This window comes from Ricinus communis, chromosome 4 (assembly GCF_019578655.1).
Source record: "Ricinus communis isolate WT05 ecotype wild-type chromosome 4, ASM1957865v1, whole genome shotgun sequence".
Classification (NCBI taxonomy): Eukaryota; Viridiplantae; Streptophyta; class Magnoliopsida; order Malpighiales; family Euphorbiaceae; genus Ricinus; species Ricinus communis.
Genome location: NC_063259.1, coordinates 31089137 through 31108549, shown reverse-complemented (window position 1 = coordinate 31108549; position 19413 = coordinate 31089137). Strand labels below are relative to the sequence as shown.

The 19413-nt window shown below is 31.7% G+C and overlaps 3 protein-coding genes across 3 annotated transcripts; 1 reads left to right on the top strand and 2 right to left on the bottom strand.

Moving 5' to 3' along the window:
- The first annotated feature begins 4897 nt into the window (after window positions 1-4897).
- On the top strand, window positions 4898-6404 carry LOC8274335 (ubiquitin-conjugating enzyme E2 20). Its single transcript, XM_002513490.4, has 6 exons — window positions 4898-5197; window positions 5447-5474; window positions 5579-5806; window positions 5898-5961; window positions 6045-6104; window positions 6189-6404. Exons 1-6 carry the CDS (start codon window positions 5085-5087, stop codon window positions 6233-6235), a joined length of 540 nt encoding a protein of 179 aa, XP_002513536.1. The 5' UTR covers window positions 4898-5084; the 3' UTR covers window positions 6236-6404.
- Window positions 6405-7016: 612 nt separating this feature from the next.
- Window positions 7017-10367, bottom strand: LOC8274336 (ribosome quality control complex subunit 2). Its single transcript, XM_002513491.3, has 7 exons — window positions 10175-10367; window positions 9942-10061; window positions 8791-9261; window positions 8283-8422; window positions 7921-8041; window positions 7416-7556; window positions 7017-7280 (listed from the first exon to the last, which is right to left on the bottom strand). Exons 1-7 carry the CDS (start codon window positions 10247-10249, stop codon window positions 7200-7202), a joined length of 1149 nt encoding a protein of 382 aa, XP_002513537.1. The 5' UTR covers window positions 10250-10367; the 3' UTR covers window positions 7017-7199.
- Window positions 10368-11429: 1062 nt separating this feature from the next.
- On the bottom strand, window positions 11430-16809 carry LOC8274337 (hexokinase-3). Its single transcript, XM_002513492.4, has 9 exons — window positions 16155-16809; window positions 13998-14148; window positions 13693-13875; window positions 13301-13375; window positions 12819-12974; window positions 12626-12724; window positions 12419-12546; window positions 12144-12225; window positions 11430-12031 (listed from the first exon to the last, which is right to left on the bottom strand). Exons 1-9 carry the CDS (start codon window positions 16424-16426, stop codon window positions 11651-11653), a joined length of 1527 nt encoding a protein of 508 aa, XP_002513538.1. The 5' UTR covers window positions 16427-16809; the 3' UTR covers window positions 11430-11650.
- Window positions 16810-19413: the final 2604 nt, after the last annotated feature.

Below are 19413 nucleotides of genomic sequence, written 5' to 3'. Positions count from 1 at the left end.
TCCACTCTATTTCTTGATAAATTATTGTTTTAGCTAAATTTTCCATGTCTTAATTGTTTTTCAGTTCAATTAAGTATTTTAATGATAATAATTAATAAATATTTAAGGGTTTCTTATCTATTTAACCTTGTTGCAGTATTGATCTAATAAAAATTTATATTAGAGTCGCCAAAACACATAAATTGTATTATATATTGATTGACTAAAATACCCTCAAATTCTTTCCTTTTGTTTGCTTTTCTTTTTTCTTTGGGGTCAACATTTTTATTTGCTCTTTTTGTTTTCTGCAGCGGAAATGAAATAAATCCTATTTGAAATTACTATTTTCTAAAGCTAGTTTTGCTCCAAAAAGTAATTAATTCCAAAATAATAGAAAAGAATTAAATGGAAAGATTATTCTCTTGAAAATAAAATAAAATCTTCACACTATTATCATATATTTAAATATATCAAATTAAGAAGAAGATTTAACTTTACTTTTTCTGTTAATAAATAAATTTATTTTGAAAACATTGTTATTATAGATAATCTAAAAATAAATATTTGATTTGAATTTTTAATAAATTTTATAATATCAAATTTGAATTGCTATATTTGAAATTTATTTTAAATCCTGAATAATATAATTCATGTGGCTTCTAAATGAAATATGTACTACACATCTAAATCAATAATTCAAATAGCATTTTATTACTAGATTTACTAAACTATGATACAGGTTGGGTAGAATCATAAAATTATTGGAACTTATTAGAAATATTTTAAAACTAATAAAAAATTATTATTTTTGTTGGGTAGGATTTTTTTAAAGTTTTTTAAAATTTTAATGCAGTTGTTTTTAGTTATTTTTAAATTACTTTACTAAAAAATAAATAAAAATTAAAACTGTAACTTTGAAATAAAGAGTTAAAAACATAGTTATTTTAGGTAAAACTACTGTGGTTTGATGGAGGGCTTTGGGCTAAAAGATGTGTTGGGTCATGTAACTTCCCCTAAATCCTGAGAAGGCCCACTGAACAAAGCTGTGTGCTTGCTGGACTTATATTACTTTTGGGCTCTTATGCAAAATTAATTCATTCATTCTTAGGTGTAAACGGCCCAGACGGAATTGAACTATAAACAACCAATTTTGGGCCGACTCGGACTAACCCAATTACTTGATTCTTTTGTTTATCTTCTCCTTTAACAATTGTTATATTCCCAAACTAGGCACATCTGGCATTACGTACGTGTGATTACTAACATGTTTGGTCAGCGTATTTTAAAGATTAATTGACGATTTTTATCTATAATTAAAATAAAAAAAAAAAAATCGACAGTTTAATACTTAAGTTTTTGCTTCAATCAAAACACACATTTATTTTCTTTAATATTAAAAAATCAACTTCTATTATTTTTTTTATATTTTTATTTTACACCCGCTCTCCTATTCTTAAAATTACAAGCTTTACAATTTTGTTGGCTTTCGATTTTAATATTTCAAAGCTTAAGATTTATGCAAATCTCATTATTTTGTAAACATATTCATATTCATTTGAAAATGATATTAATACAATCACATAAATTACTTGAAAAACAGTGATAAAAATATTAAAGAATTTACAGTTTAAATTTTATGAAACTAAAGTTTATAACTGAAAAACCAACATTTTATATAGATTTTTTTATTGATGAATATATTATTTATTTTGCATGAAAAAAAATATTTATTTAAAACATTTTATGTATGTATGATGAATTTCTTGATTATAAGCTATAGTTAATGAATTTCTGTTATGTATTTGATGAACCTCAAGTGATATATTGATGAACCTATTAATTATAAATTACAAATTATAAGTCTATACTATAAAATTGTGTTATAGATTCAATAAATTTCAATTGATACTTTAATGAACATGTTGTTTGTAGATAATGGACCGATTCATTTATTAGCCCATGAATACTGATTTATTTGTATATATATATGTCATGTTCATTACATAAAACTTTTATATTCATTTATTAATAATATAAGGTTTATTGTACTACAAAATAAACCTATTCCATTTTTAAAATTATGAACAACGTAATGAACTTCAAGTGATACTATAATAAATCTGTTGTTTGTAGATAATGAACTCGCTCATCATAATTCGTGAATACTGATTTATTTATATGCACATATGATATGTTCATTATGTACAACTTCTATATTCATTTGTTAATGATATAAGGTTTATTGTACTACAATATAAATCTATTCCATTTTCAAAATTATGAACAACATAATGAACCTCAAGTCATACTTTAATGAACATGTTGTTTGTAGATAATTAATCCGTACATCATAATTTATAAATATTGATTATTTTTATGCACATATGTTCATTACATAAAACTTTTATATTTATCTTTTAGTGATATAAGGTTCATTGTATTACAAAGTGAACCTATTCCATTTTAAAAATAAATTTATTTTTAAAATTACGAATAACATGATCAACTTGTAGTTCATATATAGTGAACCTTAAGTAATACTTTAATAAACCTGATATTTATAGATAATGAACTCGTTCATTAATAACTCATGAATATTGATTTATTTTTATACACGTATGACATGTTCATTATGTAAAATTTTTATATTAATTTATTAATGATGTACAGTTCATTGTACTACAAAATAAACTTATTTAATTTTAAAAATTAAATTATTTTTAAAACTATGAATAATATGATGAACTTATAGTTCATATAATGAACATATAGTTCATATATAATGAACCTCAAGTGATACTTTAATGAATATGTTGTTTGTAGATAACGAACCAGTTCATTATAATTCATAAATACTAATTTATTTTTATACACGTATAATATATTCATTACGTAAAACTTTTATATTAATATGTTAGTGATATAAGATTCATTGTACCACAAAATGAACCTATTCCATTTCAAAAATAAATTTATTTTCAAAATTATGAATAACACGATGAACTTGTAGTTCATATATAATAAACCTCAAGTGATACTTTAATGAACATGTTCATTATAACTCATAAATATTGATTTATTTTTATGCACATATGATATGTTCATTACGTAAAACTTTATATTCATCTGTTAATGATACAAAATAAACCTATTCCATTTTAAAAATAAATATATTTTTAAAATTATGAATAGCATGATGAACTTATATTTCATATAATGAACATGTAGTTTATATATAATGAATCTTAATATGCTATAAAATGAACTTATTATATTTCAAAAATAAAACTATTACCAAAATTATGATTAAAATGACGAACCTATTGTTCATATATAATGAACCTCAATTTGCTACAAAATAAATCTATTCAATAAAATTGTTATTAAAGTTATAAATAAAACAATGAACCTTTAGTTCATACATAATGAACTTCAATATCCTACATAGTGAACCTATCATTTTCCAGCAATGAAATTATTATCATACTTTAAAAAAAAAATTATTAAAACTTATAGAATTTGATTTGAAACTCTGAAAAATTGAGAAAAAATGAAAAATTTTGCCTCGTCAAAAGTAAATTTTTAAAATCTACAAATATACGTAATGTATGTATGAGAACAAAAAAAGAAAAAATAAATTAAAGAACAACAATATTATACAACAGAGAACAAAAAGGAAAGAAAAGAATAAAAAACATAGCTTATAAGATCTAATTTGAAGCTATAAATAATAGAGAATCGAGAATGGAGAAGACAACATCAAACAAAGCCAATAAAAGAAAGCTCGCGATTTTATTTAAAATTGACAATAAGAAACAAAACGTTATATTTGAATTGAAACTATCTTACATGTATGTTTTAAAATTTAGCTTCCTCATTTAAATGAAACGGCCGTATTTTGGACACCAGGTATATAATGCATAATATATTAGAGTTCAAAATATAATTTACGTCCTTTTCATTTACGATCTACTATTTTATTTGTTCATAAAATTTATACAATATCTATAATTCTATGACTATATGAAATATAAATAAAAAGGGAGTAGGCAATTTTTCCCAAAAAGAAATCGAATTAAATTCTTGCTAAATATTTTTATGAGATGAAACTATTTTGATAATTTATTAGATACATTTATATAAATTAAAACTGTTATTATAATTTCTTAACTTTTCTAAAAAATCTGCATATTTAAGGATAAAAAACCTATTGTTTAATTATAAAATAAATCACAACATACTGTCTTCTAATATAAAAATCATTATCTATTTTCTAAATATTAAATATTTAACATAAATTTATAATAAATTACCAAAACTTAATTTATTAGCAATAGTAGGAAGAATCATCACAGCGCATGGTGACGTTTATGTAGCAAATCAATTATTCTTTATTATTATTATTTTAATTCTTAATTATTAGGATAAATTAATATTGTGTATATGAATTGTGAGACTTTTTAATAAATTTGGATAATATATGAGTCACGTGCCAAATACATTCATAAAAAATTAAATAGTACTAATTTATATAAAATATAAGGATTATAACAAAATAGGATGTCTATTCTTATACAAAAAATTAAATAAAAAAATTATTGTTTTCAGCTGATTATAATTAATAAAAAATAATAATGAGTCATATGCACGAGACCTCTATCAGTATTACAAAAAAGAATAAATTATTGGAGAATTAAATGAAATAAAATTATCAATTGCTTTCTTCTTTTTTTTTTTAAAGAAAAAAACACTGAACTAGCCGTTGGAGATCAAAGACAAAGCGGAAAAGTAGAAAATGCGCCGCCTTCATTGTAACGTTCGAATTTTTGTTTTTCAGCCCTACCTCAACCAAACTCCCGATCCCTTTTTCAAACGGCTTCGTTTTGCTAAGTCACGCTCCCTTTTATAAGCACCAAACTCCTCCATCATATTCTCTCACTGCAACGCAAAGAAGAAGAGACATAGAGAGATACCATTGTTGAATCTCTTCTTCCTGTTGTTGTTCTCCAGAAAAAAAAAAAAGTAAAAGTAAATCCCTTCTTCTTTCATTTTCTTTAGTTTAGTTTTTTTGAATCTGAAGAGTAAAAGAAGAAGAAAAAGGAACTATGGCAACAGTTAATGGGTACCAAGGCAACACACCCGTCGCTTCGGCAGGGGCCCCATCGAAGCAGACTGTGCCGACTGTGAAGACTGTTGACACTCAGTCTGTTCTTAAACGGTACTTTTCTCTTACATCTAAATGGAGACTTGTGAATAATTGGGGGTTTTGCATTTTTTTCTCTGTATATTTATAGTTTAGTCAGTTGAAATTTAAATATCGAGTAAGTTACTCTTCTTTTTATTCGGGTACTATGTTTAAATGATTTGTTTCAAAAGCCTGATTCAATTACCAAGTCTTTGTTAAAGGTTTCTGACCTTCTGGCCTTTTCTTTCTTAAATAAAAAAAAAAAAAAATTGTTCTAAACAGGTTGCAATCTGAATTAATGGCATTGATGGTGAGTGTACATTTTCCGCACTTGAATTTGTGATTTTATCAAATATCAAAATATACCAATTAGTGAAGTTATTGTTTAAGGCCTTGATGAATTTCAATCTCTAGATGAGTGGAGAATCTGGGATATCTGCCTTTCCTGAGGAGGATAACATATTCTGCTGGAAAGGAACAATTACAGGAAGCAAAGACACAGTTTTTGAAGGAACTGAATACAAGCTATCCCTTTCTTTCCCAAATGACTATCCCTTCAAGCCTCCAAAGGTGAAGTTCGAAACCAGCTGCTTTCATCCTAATGTGGATGTTTATGGAAACATTTGCTTGGACATCCTTCAGGTACAGTATCCTTTTACTCCACCTGTTGCTATGCTAATGCACTGTATCTCTTGTGATGCTAATATATCTGATCACAAAATTTATATTGTAGGATAAATGGTCATCGGCTTATGATGTTCGGACAATACTCATATCTATCCAGAGTCTGCTTGGAGGTAAATTCCTCATCTGCTATGGAAATTTGATTAAGGCAGTTTGTATGAAAATAATTGTGTTTTTCTATTTGTGCATTGTCCAGAGCCAAATATAAGCTCACCTTTAAACACTCAAGCGGCTCAACTATGGAGCAATCAAGAAGGTGCTTTGAGTTACTTCCCATTTTTTTTTTAAGAATTTTTTTATCAGATAATAAACTAAATAGTTAAATTGGACTTGATTGCAGAATATAGAAAGATGGTGGAGAAGTTGTACAAGCCTCCAAGTGCATAATATTCTCATAAGATTAGGTGCATAAGATTATAAAAGACCAAGGAAGAGATGTATGGAAACGAGTTTTTTCTTTTTTTCTTCTTTCTTAATGTGTGCGATTTCTATTTTTAAAATATTTAATTTTACGTGATTCAAATGCTTTAAAGAATTGAATTACATATTATTATTATTCTTCTCTTTGGATCTAATTTTTAATTATGATGTTTAAGAACTTTCATTTTTTTTAATTATAATATATAATTAGCAAGGACACGAAAAGTGAAAAGAATATAAATCTACTCTTAACATGAGCAATCAAATTTTCCAAGAAGATCAATATACTTTGACAGCAGCGTCAGTCAGTCCGATGATCAATCTAAGATCACTGCTCATTTTTAATATAAAATCAAGCAAAAACAAATGGAAGCATGCATATATTTTTATATAACTTTGTAGAAATAAAAAGTTTGTGAAGGCTAACTTTGTTAATGTAAATTTGTGCATAAATCAAAAACATTATTAAACTTTGTTGTTTTTTTTCAATATTAAGCTTTTACATTGATAAAAATTCGAATCTGGAGCGTAACCCATATAGCAATTGTAATTGGTAGGGGACCTGTCACATATTTTTTCCACCCTCAGTTATTATACAGTCCAGGATGGGGATTTTACTAACAATTTTGCCATTATATTTTGTTAAAATCTCTATCTAATTAGGGATTCTCTGCACATCGGATTTTTAAATCAATTGTATATTGTGAATTAATTAATTTACAAATGATTTGGATATCATTACCAGAAATTCAGCAGCAATAAAATTTAATTATCATGAAAATTTAATCCAAAGAAACTCACTAATAGTTTAAGCATTAAAACGAAAAAGATTTGATTGACGACAAAATTCTAGCACATCAATCTGCTAATATGCGGAAAATATAGCATACGAGTATGTCGTGCTTCCGTGAGAAAGGTATTAGGCTGCTTATTACTTGGGTGATGTAAGCTGCCTCAGGTTGTATTTGGCCAACCCCTTGTAGTTTTCAACAAGGCCAATCAAGCATACGGTCTGACAAGTTCCAAAAAAACAAAGGTTATCAGAGTGGAGGAAGAGATAGACGTGCATAAAAGAATTGAAGATTTTGCAAATGAGAATGAATAGTCTACAAATTCTTGAGTTTTACCTGGGAAGGGAAATGCTTACCTTAACAATTTCAACTACGATTGTCTTGTCAGGATTGTTAAGATCAACTTTATGGGGTCCAGGAACAGATTTTGCAACTGAATTTATAATCTTCATCCTGTCGATGCCAGTGTTTGCACGAGCTTCATAAAGCACTGCAAACTACACATATTGGCAAGGTAGGCAAAACTGAGAGTCAGTACTCATTTCTTTACAGAACAAAAAAGAAAATTAAGTTTGTGCCATTATTTACTAATTAGCAGCAATCATGCCATCCCTTGTCCTTATGGAGAGATTTGGATGTTAACTAATAAAGGTTGAGTCCCTAATCAAAGTCGCAAGGTATTATCCATTGGTAGGAAGCTTAACAGGTGAACTCTTTTCAAGAGTCGTATTTCTTCCTGGCTATAAGAGATTCAGTCAATGACTGTATTAAGAAACCTTTTGCATATCCAGGACAAACTTTGTAATTTAGTTGCCATGAGGCTAAACTATAATGCCATAGATAATGTTTGGTATATAGTACCTTCTGTGGGTTTTGTGTATCGACAGGAAAATATTTTTCCACAATTGGTGCCATTGCTTTTGAAATTTCCTCTTCTGAAGCATAGCATGCGATTTCCACGGGTAAAACTCTTAGGATGAACCTATACATGAGAAGAAAAAAAGGAAAAAGAACTTTAGGACCTAAAATGAGCTCTTGGTTTCCTCCAGCACTACACATAGCCAATTTGCTTCTCTATGCACCAGTATGTTACATGTGCGGTCCACAACTAGTAGCCCAGATGTGAAACCTGGCATGCAGAAGCTTCAAAGATCTAGACAGCACTAGTTGGAAGCTATTTGCACTCCATAGAATTTAACAGAACAAATCAGCAATTCACAAACCTTGACATGTGTTTCCTTGTTGATGCAGCTGATGTCATAATGTGCTGTGCAATATCTTTAGGAGAAGGGTCCCCATCTCTCTTGCGCATTTGGACAAAGACAACACCATTGCAACCTGAATCAAGGTTCGTAAAGCGCCTCTGTACAAACAGGACAACTAATTTCAATGTGATTATAAATATTAAGAATACCACGGTTGGCTGATATCCTTTTCTCATATCCACAGAAAAAACCAGAAATTGAGCACAATGTCTACAACATTGGATAGTAAATAAGCCAAGTCCAAACAGCCCTTCAAGTGCTTCACCCTTAAACAGCATATCAGATTTAAGCTAGCTTTAAGCTACTAGGTTCTTTAAGTTAAAGTACTACAGTTGCCTCCTGAAGAGGCCATCAGAAGGTCGTTTTGCTAAGGGCATTGTAGAATTAGAGCATGGCATCCAACTTCTATGGAGGTCCATCAAAATACACAAAAGTAAATGGTGAATAGGGGCAGTTTGATACACACCTTACTCTTATCTCCCAGTTCCTTGAGTTCATCTTCAATAAGCTTATCAATGGATCTCTGCTCCACCTTTTCATGGACAACAGAACTTGAAACACATGTTTCTATGATTTGCTTCTTTGCTGGAGGCTCATCAGTTTCATTTGTTTGATGTTCATCTTTACCACCAGCTTCATTATCACAAGTGTTTTTTTCTGTTTGATTTCCATTGCAAGTCTTGTCCACATTAGGAAATTCTAACTTCTCATTTGCAGGATTGTCATTTTTATCATCATTGTTTTGTTTGGTATCTGATTTATTCCCTTCTTCCTTGTCCTCCTCTTTATCCTCCTCCTCCTCCTCTCCTTCCACCCCATTATCATCATCATCTTCTTCGTCATCAGAATATACAAACTTGATCTTTTTACTTGAAGGTTTTTTAGGCAACTCAAGCTTCACACTCGTATCCTTTGCATGGACTAGCTCTTCATAAAACTGCAAGAGAAAACTGAAACATCAGCAGCTAAATATCCAGTGCATGTCCTGAAAATGGAGCATTCGCTACTTTGAAACTGCTTTTATGAAAAACCAAACACAGTGTACAAAAGGCATAAAGCTTGTGAATGCACAAAAAGAGGTGATTTTTAGATGAAAGGCAATAACTTAATTTCCATTTATTTTGTATATGAAATTACAAGGTAAACTGAGATGACTTATGAACGAATCTCAAAGTCAGAGTCTAAATGGTAGCTGTATACTTGGCATAGAAACCAACCACCCAGAATCATCATAATTTTTAAAATTGGAAAATATTTTGGACAAATAATTATCATCCATGCAACCATACTTTACCGGTTTCCAATTCATCGTCAGAGTTATGCTACTTAGACCAAATTTTATATTTCATCCATTTTCCGTGGTATAGTCTTCCTCTAATGCATATAATTAAACTACTTAGAGCTCTTAATATTTTTCCTTATTACAATTCCACTCAAAACCTAAATCGAATCAAAGCAAAAGGATTCAAAACTCCAAGCAAACTACTATAGTTTGATAACGAGTGTTGAGGCAAGAAAACAGTGTTTATCAGCAAGTACAAAAGTAAAGAACACCGTTTTCTAAGAAAGCAGAGAGAGAGAGAGAGAGAGAGAGAGAGAGAGAGAGAGAGAACATACAGAATCAATAACATTAATAGCCTCATGAGAAGCTTGGCGTTCTCTGCCACCATCACAGGTAATAAAGAAGCCCTGCACTCCTGGATGTAATGGGTATGATCCCTTCTTCTTTACTGGCTTCTGAAATACATATATAAATATAAAAACAAAACTTAATTCAAATAAACAAAAAAGCAATTGGTACCTTCTATCTATCTATATTACATAAACTGATAATAAAAAAAGAGAGATACATTGTGGGGAAGGTAACGCTGCTTCCGCTTCTTGCTATTGGTGGCAACCGACTTCGGCTTGTTCTCGGTGGCCATTATTGGCAGAGAAGGATTAAGCTGAGTACTGTGCTCTCTCAGGGTTCGGCATGGACGCTGAAAGGGAAGAGAAAATACATTGCTTTTCGACGAAGGCCCGAAGAGAATTTGGGTTTAGGCCTCGGCCCATATGAATCGTTTTCAGTAAATTCGAATACTTTTTTTAATAGAGCATTTATATAACCAGAGGTTTGGTTAATGAAAAGATTGAACAGAAATTGGATTAGAATGTCCATCTTTCTTATTAATTTAATTCGTAAAATAATATTTGAAAATTAATATAATTATTTTCCATTAATAAGAATCATCCATTTTATTCTGTCAATTTGTTCCCATAAAAATCAAATTTGATTAATGATAAAATGATCAAACACATGAAAAGGTAATACAATTATAAATAAAAATATACATAATAACAGACAATAAGCTACTAAAATTATAATAAAATAAGCAATTAGAATTTTCATTCCATTTCTTATTTCTTATTTTACCAAATAGTTTATTAGAATTTTCATTATTTTCAATTCCTAATTCGAAATCTGAACAAAAGAATCCAATAATTTTTTCATCTATATTTTAAGTTATTGAGTATAAAATATGGAGCGAGAGAGAGAATAAAGAAAATATTATAAAACCTTAAAACATCAATCAAAATGGGTTCCAATAGCCACCAAATTATAAAGTACCAACCAAAATGTTAGAGATTCAAAGACATGGGATCACACGCTCCACTTCCCCAATGATGGGAAAAGTTTGCGGCAAATGGATGTGTACGTAGCAAGAAATATGAGTGGAGGATGTTTACCACACATATTAATGGAGAATAAAAAGTCAACATGACTAAGATAAGAGTAAGCTTTTAAACATTGGGCATGCGATCACCATCACCAGTGGCACCAAGCTATGGCAATGGTTAAGGTAGGCGAGCGTGACAGCAATTATTCCATGGTGGTGGTGAGAGAAGTTGTATAGTATTAGTAATGCCAATGATGGGCATGGTCAAAGCGAAGAGAGCAGATCCATTAGAGGAGGCGCCGACCAATGACAATGGATGGTGGCGGACAACTCGTGGCTGAAACGACAAGGAATACCACACTTCATACTTTTCAATATGTCTTCAGACATTGAACACACAAGTTACTTGAACAGAATGCAATGGACATAACTTTTCAATTTTCAATTCGATCAACAAAGAACATTTTTCACATTGATAATAACAATATACAAGAGACTTGGAAAAGGGGTGGGAAAGTAAAAAAACAAAAAATTAAAGAACATGAGATACATGGGGAACCCATTTGGAAAGAAAATATTTTAGAAACAACCCTTATAATAATATATTGAAGAAAAAAAAATTCTACATTTACAGGGGCTATATGTATATATATAAATAATATATAATTATAGCAGCTGTACCCTATCCACACTGTAGGATGAATATGAAGCGGCAAGAAGTGCTGCTCCAATGCCTGACCCATCTTCCGTGGCCTTAAGAATGACATGTTGGGCAACATCTTCCCCCAAGATTTCATTAAAGGCTTCATGCAAGTACTCCCTGAACATCGTATAGCTCGTATATAAACCCCCTTCAATAACCACAACCGTTCTTCTCATCTTTATGTCGCTTCTTCCTCTTCCGCTGGTGATGCCCCCTGTCCCATCCCGGCCAATCTTCTTCAAAATTCCCACAATGCCAGCAGCTGCCAATCGAGCAGCCCTACGGGTCACCACATCACATACTCTCACAACAAGCTTTCTGAACTTCAAAGGGACTTCTGGGATCTGAGACGGCGCAAGCATGCCAAACCAGGAAAATATAAATACTCAATCCATTGCAAACATTTAATTTTAATGTAAAAGAGAGCAGAATAAAATAAGCATGTGATGCACCCACCCCCAGGGTTTCCTTCAATATGTGAGCTACTTCTGTCAGATCAGGAGAGTCATCCTCATGCATTTTAGCCACCAGAGGAGTTCTTCAGTAACACAACATGGTGAATTAGTCTTAAACAGTAGACTTAAAAGCTTCAAAAAAACCATAACTAACCACATAGAATTTAGACCAGCTGAGATAACATAAAGCAAAATTGATAAGTGTTTCTAAGAATTGAGCAAACTGTGCAGCACAAGCACCCAGACCAGAGAGAGACAGAGAGAGGACAGACATACTTCAAATTGAAGGGCACGGACAATCGGGAAGACACAGGTCCAAAGATATCAGATTCCTGTGTCATTCTGAGAATCACTCTCCTAACAATGTCGCCTAGATACATTCCCGATATCATTTTCTCGAAACCCTGCAACAAAATCCATCAAATTGACTATTCTCTTTTTAGAAATCCAAAGCAAAATAAAAACTAATACTTATTTCCTGACCTGATCATTCGGATTAGGGCTTTCAGCATCTAAATCAATATCATAAGATGTTCTCGGCAAATGAGATGACCAGAAATTTCCCCATTCCATGTTGACAACCTAATTAAAAGATATGGAACATTGTGAGCAGAAAAACCCATTAATTATTTTACAGATGAAACATCAGACCAATCAAAGATAAAAGAAAGGATACCATGCCTCCAGAAGTTGTAAGCAGGCCTTGACACTTTATAATAGCATCTGCCCGTTCTAGATAGCAAGCATTAGTACCAGTTCCAATTATTACTGCAGCAACAGTGTCAGCATCATGATAATGACCAAGAGCTAGTGTTCCCACAGTATCATTTACCTGCTTAAAACAAAACAGATGATTATGATATTTTATCCTTGTTTCTTTTCTCTTTGTGATAGTTTAATTAATGTCAACAAAAGATCAAAGATAATATTCATTGACCCCAACAACAGCCTAAATCATCTCTTGTTTCCACTGCAAATGAATAATCCAATTTGGGTCCAACCATTCACCCCAGCAAACTATAAGTGACAGAACTTAACCAACAACATATATTCATTTACCCAAGCACTCCAAAAAGGCAAAACTATATAGTTGTTTTAATATTCAGCTTTCGAACATAATTTGACAGATAAAAATAGTGCTTCAAACAAAATGCTCACCAACACTGCAACCTGCATATCCAAATCATTCCTGGTCAGTCCTGCTTGTAAGCGTTCAACAACCTCTCTTCCAACCTAAATCATTCATGTAACACACTAATAAGAATCTCCATCTTCACTTATTAAACAACAGAAAGGGAATAAAAATATGCCAAGAAAACAGTTTAAAGATGTTCAACATATTTGATTTACTACGCTGTACGAGCAGGATAATTTAATGTTAAGGTGAAGAGCATAATTCACTATTTTCTTCTTCATAAAGCAGAAATTCCATTCATTTGCAACACCAGAGTACAAATGCAGTTTAATCACAAATGTATTCAGCTTTCACAAAGTTTCCTAATCTGAGGCAGCTCAGTAATAACATCATTGAAAAATATTTTCTAACTGACCATGTCTTCGATATGATATCCTTTCGTCCACTTGATAAGGATCCCAGAACAAGTAGACATTTGTTTCACTGGAAATGAAAACGTAAATCCAAGTTCCCTTCTTCTAACTGAGGAAAACTCAGAGCCATTTTCTTCTTTTTCAACAAACTGCTTTAATGTTGAAGCAATAAAGTCGAAGAGCTCCTGCAAGAAAAAAAGAAGAAAAACTTTTATCATTGCGAATATATAACTAATCAGTTTAGCCTTTTTCCAACAACAAAAGGGAAGAGAAAACTAAAAAAGGGAAGGAATACAAACTCAGTCACCTCACTAGTGCTTTCCATCAAGTGCTGAGGAACAGGTTGGCTTTCCACATCTTTTGACAAGATCAAGGACCTTCTACCTCCTAGCTGAACCCGCAAGACCCTAAAATTAGTACCTCCAAGATCTAGTGCATAATAAGTTCCTATCTCATTCCTGACAACAGCATGGAAATCAATTTACCAATACAACCTAAGCAAACATAAGAAGAATAAGATGCAATTTTGACAAATATATAGCAACTGCAAATCATGACATCAAATGCAAAAATAAAACCCGGAAACAAATGTTTGCCTACTCATATGGGACAGTGGTCACTTTAGTCTCAAAAGTTCTCAGCTGTCACATCCTTTCCTCGAAAGAGAAGAGGCTTCAATGCGGCCAATTAGTAAATACACCGAACATAAGCTTGTTTATTCATATGGATTTAATTATCGAACTACTAAATGAGAATACATCAATACAAGGAAGCTCAATATTGTTACAGCACAACCCAAAAACATAATTTGCAAATAGAGAGCTGATAGAATACAGTTTCTAAGAAAAACTTCTGGAATTAAAAACCAGATCCATTTACTTTAAACAAAGAAAAGAAAGAAACGTCATATCAACAGAAGGGAACTGGGAGACAGCTCCTAACGTAAATGCACAAGTGTAAATAGAAAAGAATCAATTTTGCACTAAATGCTAGGGTAGGCACCACCACACAAATTCACATTTAAGTATGTGGGCAGATATCTGAACCAAGATGCCGAAAATTTAAATTGATTTAACATCCTTATCAGTCCTTGTATCATAAATATATCATGTCACACTCTCAACTTTAGGAGTATATTCTCAAAAAGAACTTCAGTGAGAAAATTTTCACAAAGATATGTAGCACAACTGAAAATAACTCTCGCACCTTTGAACTTTTCATTCATAAACACATACACAAATAACTAGCCGATATTTCAATGAAGCTAAAGCTACTCCCTACAACCCACATTAATGTGGCAATCCTCACAAAGATAGCCTGGCCACCTAGCATGCTTGCATCAATAATGTACAAGTTGAAAGCTATAATTTGATTAGTTCAAGTATGAGATATTTTCCATTTATGTATAATTATGAGCCCACATATCAACCGTAGAATTAAAGATATATGATAGCATCATGAGGAGAAGAACGATTATGACATCACTGATAACCAAATAAGATTGCGAATTTTAAGCTATAAAATTATAATGCAGATTCTGTTCATTGATTCTGATGGATGAAAGATGCCATCCATGTAAGTGAAAACCAACATATTCCACTTGAGGAACCTAAACACACAGTATTCCTCAAACAGTTCCAACACACTTAAATGAAAAAAGAAGAGAATAGAAAGAGAACATTTAAGATTCTTAAACATTGTCTGTAAAGTGTTGAAGCAAAAGATATTCCCAACTCAAATATTGAAAAGATTGATTTACCAGGATGACGAATGTCGAAGTAACAGATGACATGATAGAGTTCATCATTCAAAAGTGAATATCAGTCTCATCCAAAATAGTGAACCCAGTGAACAAATAAATACATAAACAAAACCGCAGAACATAAAAGAGAAAACATTTGAATTTGCATAAACAAGATATATAAACAGCAAGAAAGGTGCTGTAAGGTAATAACAGAAATTCATCACCAAAATCACAATTTGCTGACAAAAGAAAAACCAGCAAATAGATGTTATCAGTTTTATCAGTTTAAGAAGATAGAAAGAAGCGAAAGAGCGAATAAATCCAAAAAGGGGGAAATGAACAATTACCAACAAGAGAACAACACTGAAATGAAATTGATACAGGACAGAAAAAAGGTTTAGAAAATAAAACAGTAACCAAATAGCAAATATGATGAGTAAAAGGAAGAAAAAAAAAACACAATGGAAACACCTTATTATCAAAGAATCAAATTGAACACACACCCCCTCCCGCATCCCCGATAACCAAAAGTAGGCGCACAACTATAACCAGGAGACTAAAAAGAAGACCTTTCAATGATTCTCCTTCCAAGGCCATATCACAATCAATCAACAATGAAACAAAAAAACCCCATTGGAAGAATGAATGAGTACCATTTTTATCTCCCACCAATAAGCAAAACAATGAAAGTTAGAACCCAGAAAAGAACAGATAGATTACCCAGTAGGCAAATGGTCAACAAAAGTGAGCAACATTTTAAGCTTGGAACCTCCTTCAGAAGCCAACCCTGCATGCATCTCCACAGCCATAGCATCAACAACTTGCCTTAACCTCCCTACTGTGGTCTCACATGACTCTTCTAACTCTTTCAACACTCCCACTACTCTTCTCCACTTCCTCCTACTTCTTACCCTCTTCCCCACCACCACCCCTGCCACCGCACACGCCGCCACCGCCACCCCCACCGCCACTCCCACCACCACCTTCCCCATCACCGCCACCTCGTACCCAATAAACGATATTTTTTGTACAGTCTTAAGCACCAAACCGACGACGTTTCATCTCTAAAGCTTCTCTTTTCGCTCTTGGAATGACCTATCGTGTAAAAATAGAACCCAGAAGACGAGTACTGCTAGTTTTCCGTTTGTGTGTTTTTATTTTTTAATTTCTGGGTACTCTTTATTTGTTCCAACGGCAGTTTTGTAACGACGATAATCGCCGGTGAAAGATTGTGCTTTGTAGATGAACTGTTCGAGGAAAGGCTTTAAAAAAAAAAAGGTTTGTTTTTTATTTCTTTATTTTTGGGTTTTCGTAGAGAGAGAAAGCGAATTAGAGAGAGAAAAATGGTTGTTTGCACTAACAAATACTGAAATATGAACTAAAGTACTTATATACATTAAATAATGACAGATTTGCCCTCATGCATATTACAGAATGACGGATTTGTTAGAGGATCTTTAATGATTTTTTACCGTTTATGAAAGATTTTGAGGTTAATACCAAATTTGACTTGTGCTTTTTTGCTTTTGTGGAGTTGGTGTTACATAATTGCCATTCAATTTCTGACATATTACAATTATTATTTGTTTTTTAATTTTGTTTTCTTTTTCAAGTTTTATTCTTCTGGTGATTTATAGGGTTGTAAATGTAAAGTGAGAATGAGAGTTGAAGGAAAAAAGTTGGTTAGCATTGTTTTTGAAAGGTAGGCTTTTGGATTGTTTTGACTCGTTGATTAAGACATTTTCCATATGGGAGAGAGGCTTAGCATATACTTGTTTGTGCTTCCTTCAATTTGCTTAGTTATGGGACCAAGTATTTATGTTAATTTAGCAATGTGATGTGACTTCTAATCTATAACTATTCTATTCATACTAGTGGCTAGGGCATGCTGTTTTTTCTTCATACACATTATAATTATGCTACTGAATATAGTTTTTTGCTAATCTTTTTTCTTTTATATGGATATCATTAGCGGTAAAAGGGAAGGGTAGAAGAGGAAAAACAAATAGCAAGGTTGGGTTGAGTTAGAGGAATTTACTTTTGGTTTCTAGATTCTGTTTGTCTTCGTATGTGTAAAAAAGAAAGGGAGTGTGATATTGGGGGTTGCCATAATTTCAGATACAGCTGCTTTCTAATAAAGAGGCAAAACCCAACAAAAAAAAAAAAAAGCGATCAAACGGCGACGGTAGCTGCGTATCTGCCTCCGTACATGCCAGCTGTGTCCCCGCTAATTCCAGCTGTGCTCACAAATAAAGCTACCATCTTCCTCTGCCATCTCTATGTATTGTTCATTTAAAAAGAAAAATAAAAGAATTATGGGTTTCCTTGGTAATTTAATATTTGTTTTTTTTCACAGTACAGTTAAAAAGTGGTGCTCACATAAAATAATAATAAGACAATTGTAATTTGTTGTTGTTGGTTATTTTATATCTTTCTCCTTCCTCACTTCTTGTAATATTTTAATATATTTAGAGAAAAATACACATTTATCAATTTTTATTATATATTGATAGTAAATATTAGAATTTAGACATAATTTATAAAACTAAATTTAAATAATTTTTTCTATAAAAAAATATCACTATTTTGTTGTTAAAATAAAATAAAATCAAATAATTTATCGTGACACATGGATTTAGATTTTATTATAACAAATAGGAAGGAGTATTTCTTCTTTTTCTTTTTCTTTTTTTTTCTTTTTTGGTTTGTTTGAGGAGATTGTGGTTGGTGTCTAATCCGGATCGTACAATTAAGGAATTCAGTTATGCGATTGATCTGAAGCGTAAAATATTTGTAAAGCTGTGTTATGAAAGAGTTGACTCACTTGGGCTTGGTAATGGTAGACAGTGGTCACTGGCCCACCTGTATTTGCTTTGATTTTGAGCACGTGCCTTATGAAATGAGATCGAATTTACTGCATGGAGCCTCAGGGTCCACTCTCTACACTCGCTGTGTGTGGGTGGGGGGCCCACACAATTTGACGTTAGGTAATTACTCGTCTTAATTAACTTTGTTAGTACTAAATTTGTTTCTCTCTCTATCTATTATCTCCCCAGTGTTTTAAATTGTAATTAAGCGTCGAGTAATTTTGACTGATCCCTTGACTCAAGATTCATGTCAAAACATTTCATATTAAAATAGAAAATTTTAATGAATCAAAATATAATGTCTTTTATTTGAAATTTATAAATTAATTTCGGTTGATATGATCTCTCCAATTAAATTTCTGACAGTAAGAAATTGATCTATAATTTATTAATATTAGGATTAAAATTTTAAAACCCGTGGATAAATTAAATGCCTAGCAAATTTAGTTATCAGCTGAAATGATTATTGGATTGAATATAAATTATTTATTTTATTATTAAAACACTAAATAAAACAGTGATTTTGTTAAACTAGATAAGCTAGACTAGAAATAATAATACTAGCATTGAACATTGAGCGACCATAATTGAAATCGATCGGTATAAATATAATAATATGAGAAATCAAATCAAGTAATAAAATTATAATTTTGTGTGTTACGAATAAGATTTCACCTAAAAAATGGCGGAGAGCATGTGAAGGAAGCAGTGAGAGTAAGGCCATTAATGCAGGTGATTGGCTACATGCTAAAACTAGCGAACGCAGACAGACACCCATCAGAGACCTCGATCCTTCAATATCTTCACATGGCATTCACTTACATATATATATATGTACCACTGCGTTCTCATTTATTTATGGGCAAAGGCCATGTCCGAAGGTTGAATCCTTTTTGGTTCAAGATATCTAAAGGGTTTCTTCTTTTTCTTTTTCCTTGTTGATTGTTACTGCTATAAGCTCCATGCACGTACAACAACACTGTATTTCTTTTCTTGTATATGTTGGATTGTATCTTTAACAAGACCATCATCTTGATTGCCCAAACCAAGCAATTTTTGTACAGGTATTGTGTTACCTTAAATTTCATCTTTGTAAATAGTTTATTCGACTG

Bases quoted from the DNA above. Each gene is read 5' to 3' on its own strand.
- LOC8274335 (XM_002513490.4), top strand. From the start codon at position 5,085: ATGGCAACAGTTAATGGGTACCAAGGCAACACACCCGTCGCTTCGGCA. The intron at 5,475-5,578 runs GTGAGTGTACAT...TTCAATCTCTAG, and splicing joins CTGAATTAATGGCATTGATG to ATGAGTGGAGAATCTGGGAT. The intron at 6,105-6,188 runs GTGCTTTGAGTT...ACTTGATTGCAG, and splicing joins ACTATGGAGCAATCAAGAAG to AATATAGAAAGATGGTGGAG.
- LOC8274336 (XM_002513491.3), bottom strand. From the start codon at position 10,249: ATGGCCACCGAGAACAAGCCGAAGTCGGTTGCCACCAATAGCAAGAAG. The intron at 10,062-10,174 runs GTATCTCTCTTT...TATGTATTTCAG, and splicing joins AGCGTTACCTTCCCCACAAT to AAGCCAGTAAAGAAGAAGGG. The intron at 7,557-7,920 runs GTACTATATACC...CAATATGTGTAG, and splicing joins ATACACAAAACCCACAGAAG to TTTGCAGTGCTTTATGAAGC.
- LOC8274337 (XM_002513492.4), bottom strand. From the start codon at position 16,426: ATGGGGAAGGTGGTGGTGGGAGTGGCGGTGGGGGTGGCGGTGGCGGCG. The intron at 13,376-13,692 runs GTCAGTTAGAAA...TGAATGATTTAG, and splicing joins GATATCATATCGAAGACATG to GTTGGAAGAGAGGTTGTTGA. The intron at 12,226-12,418 runs GTATGTCTGTCC...GTGTTACTGAAG, and splicing joins TCCGTGCCCTTCAATTTGAA to AACTCCTCTGGTGGCTAAAA.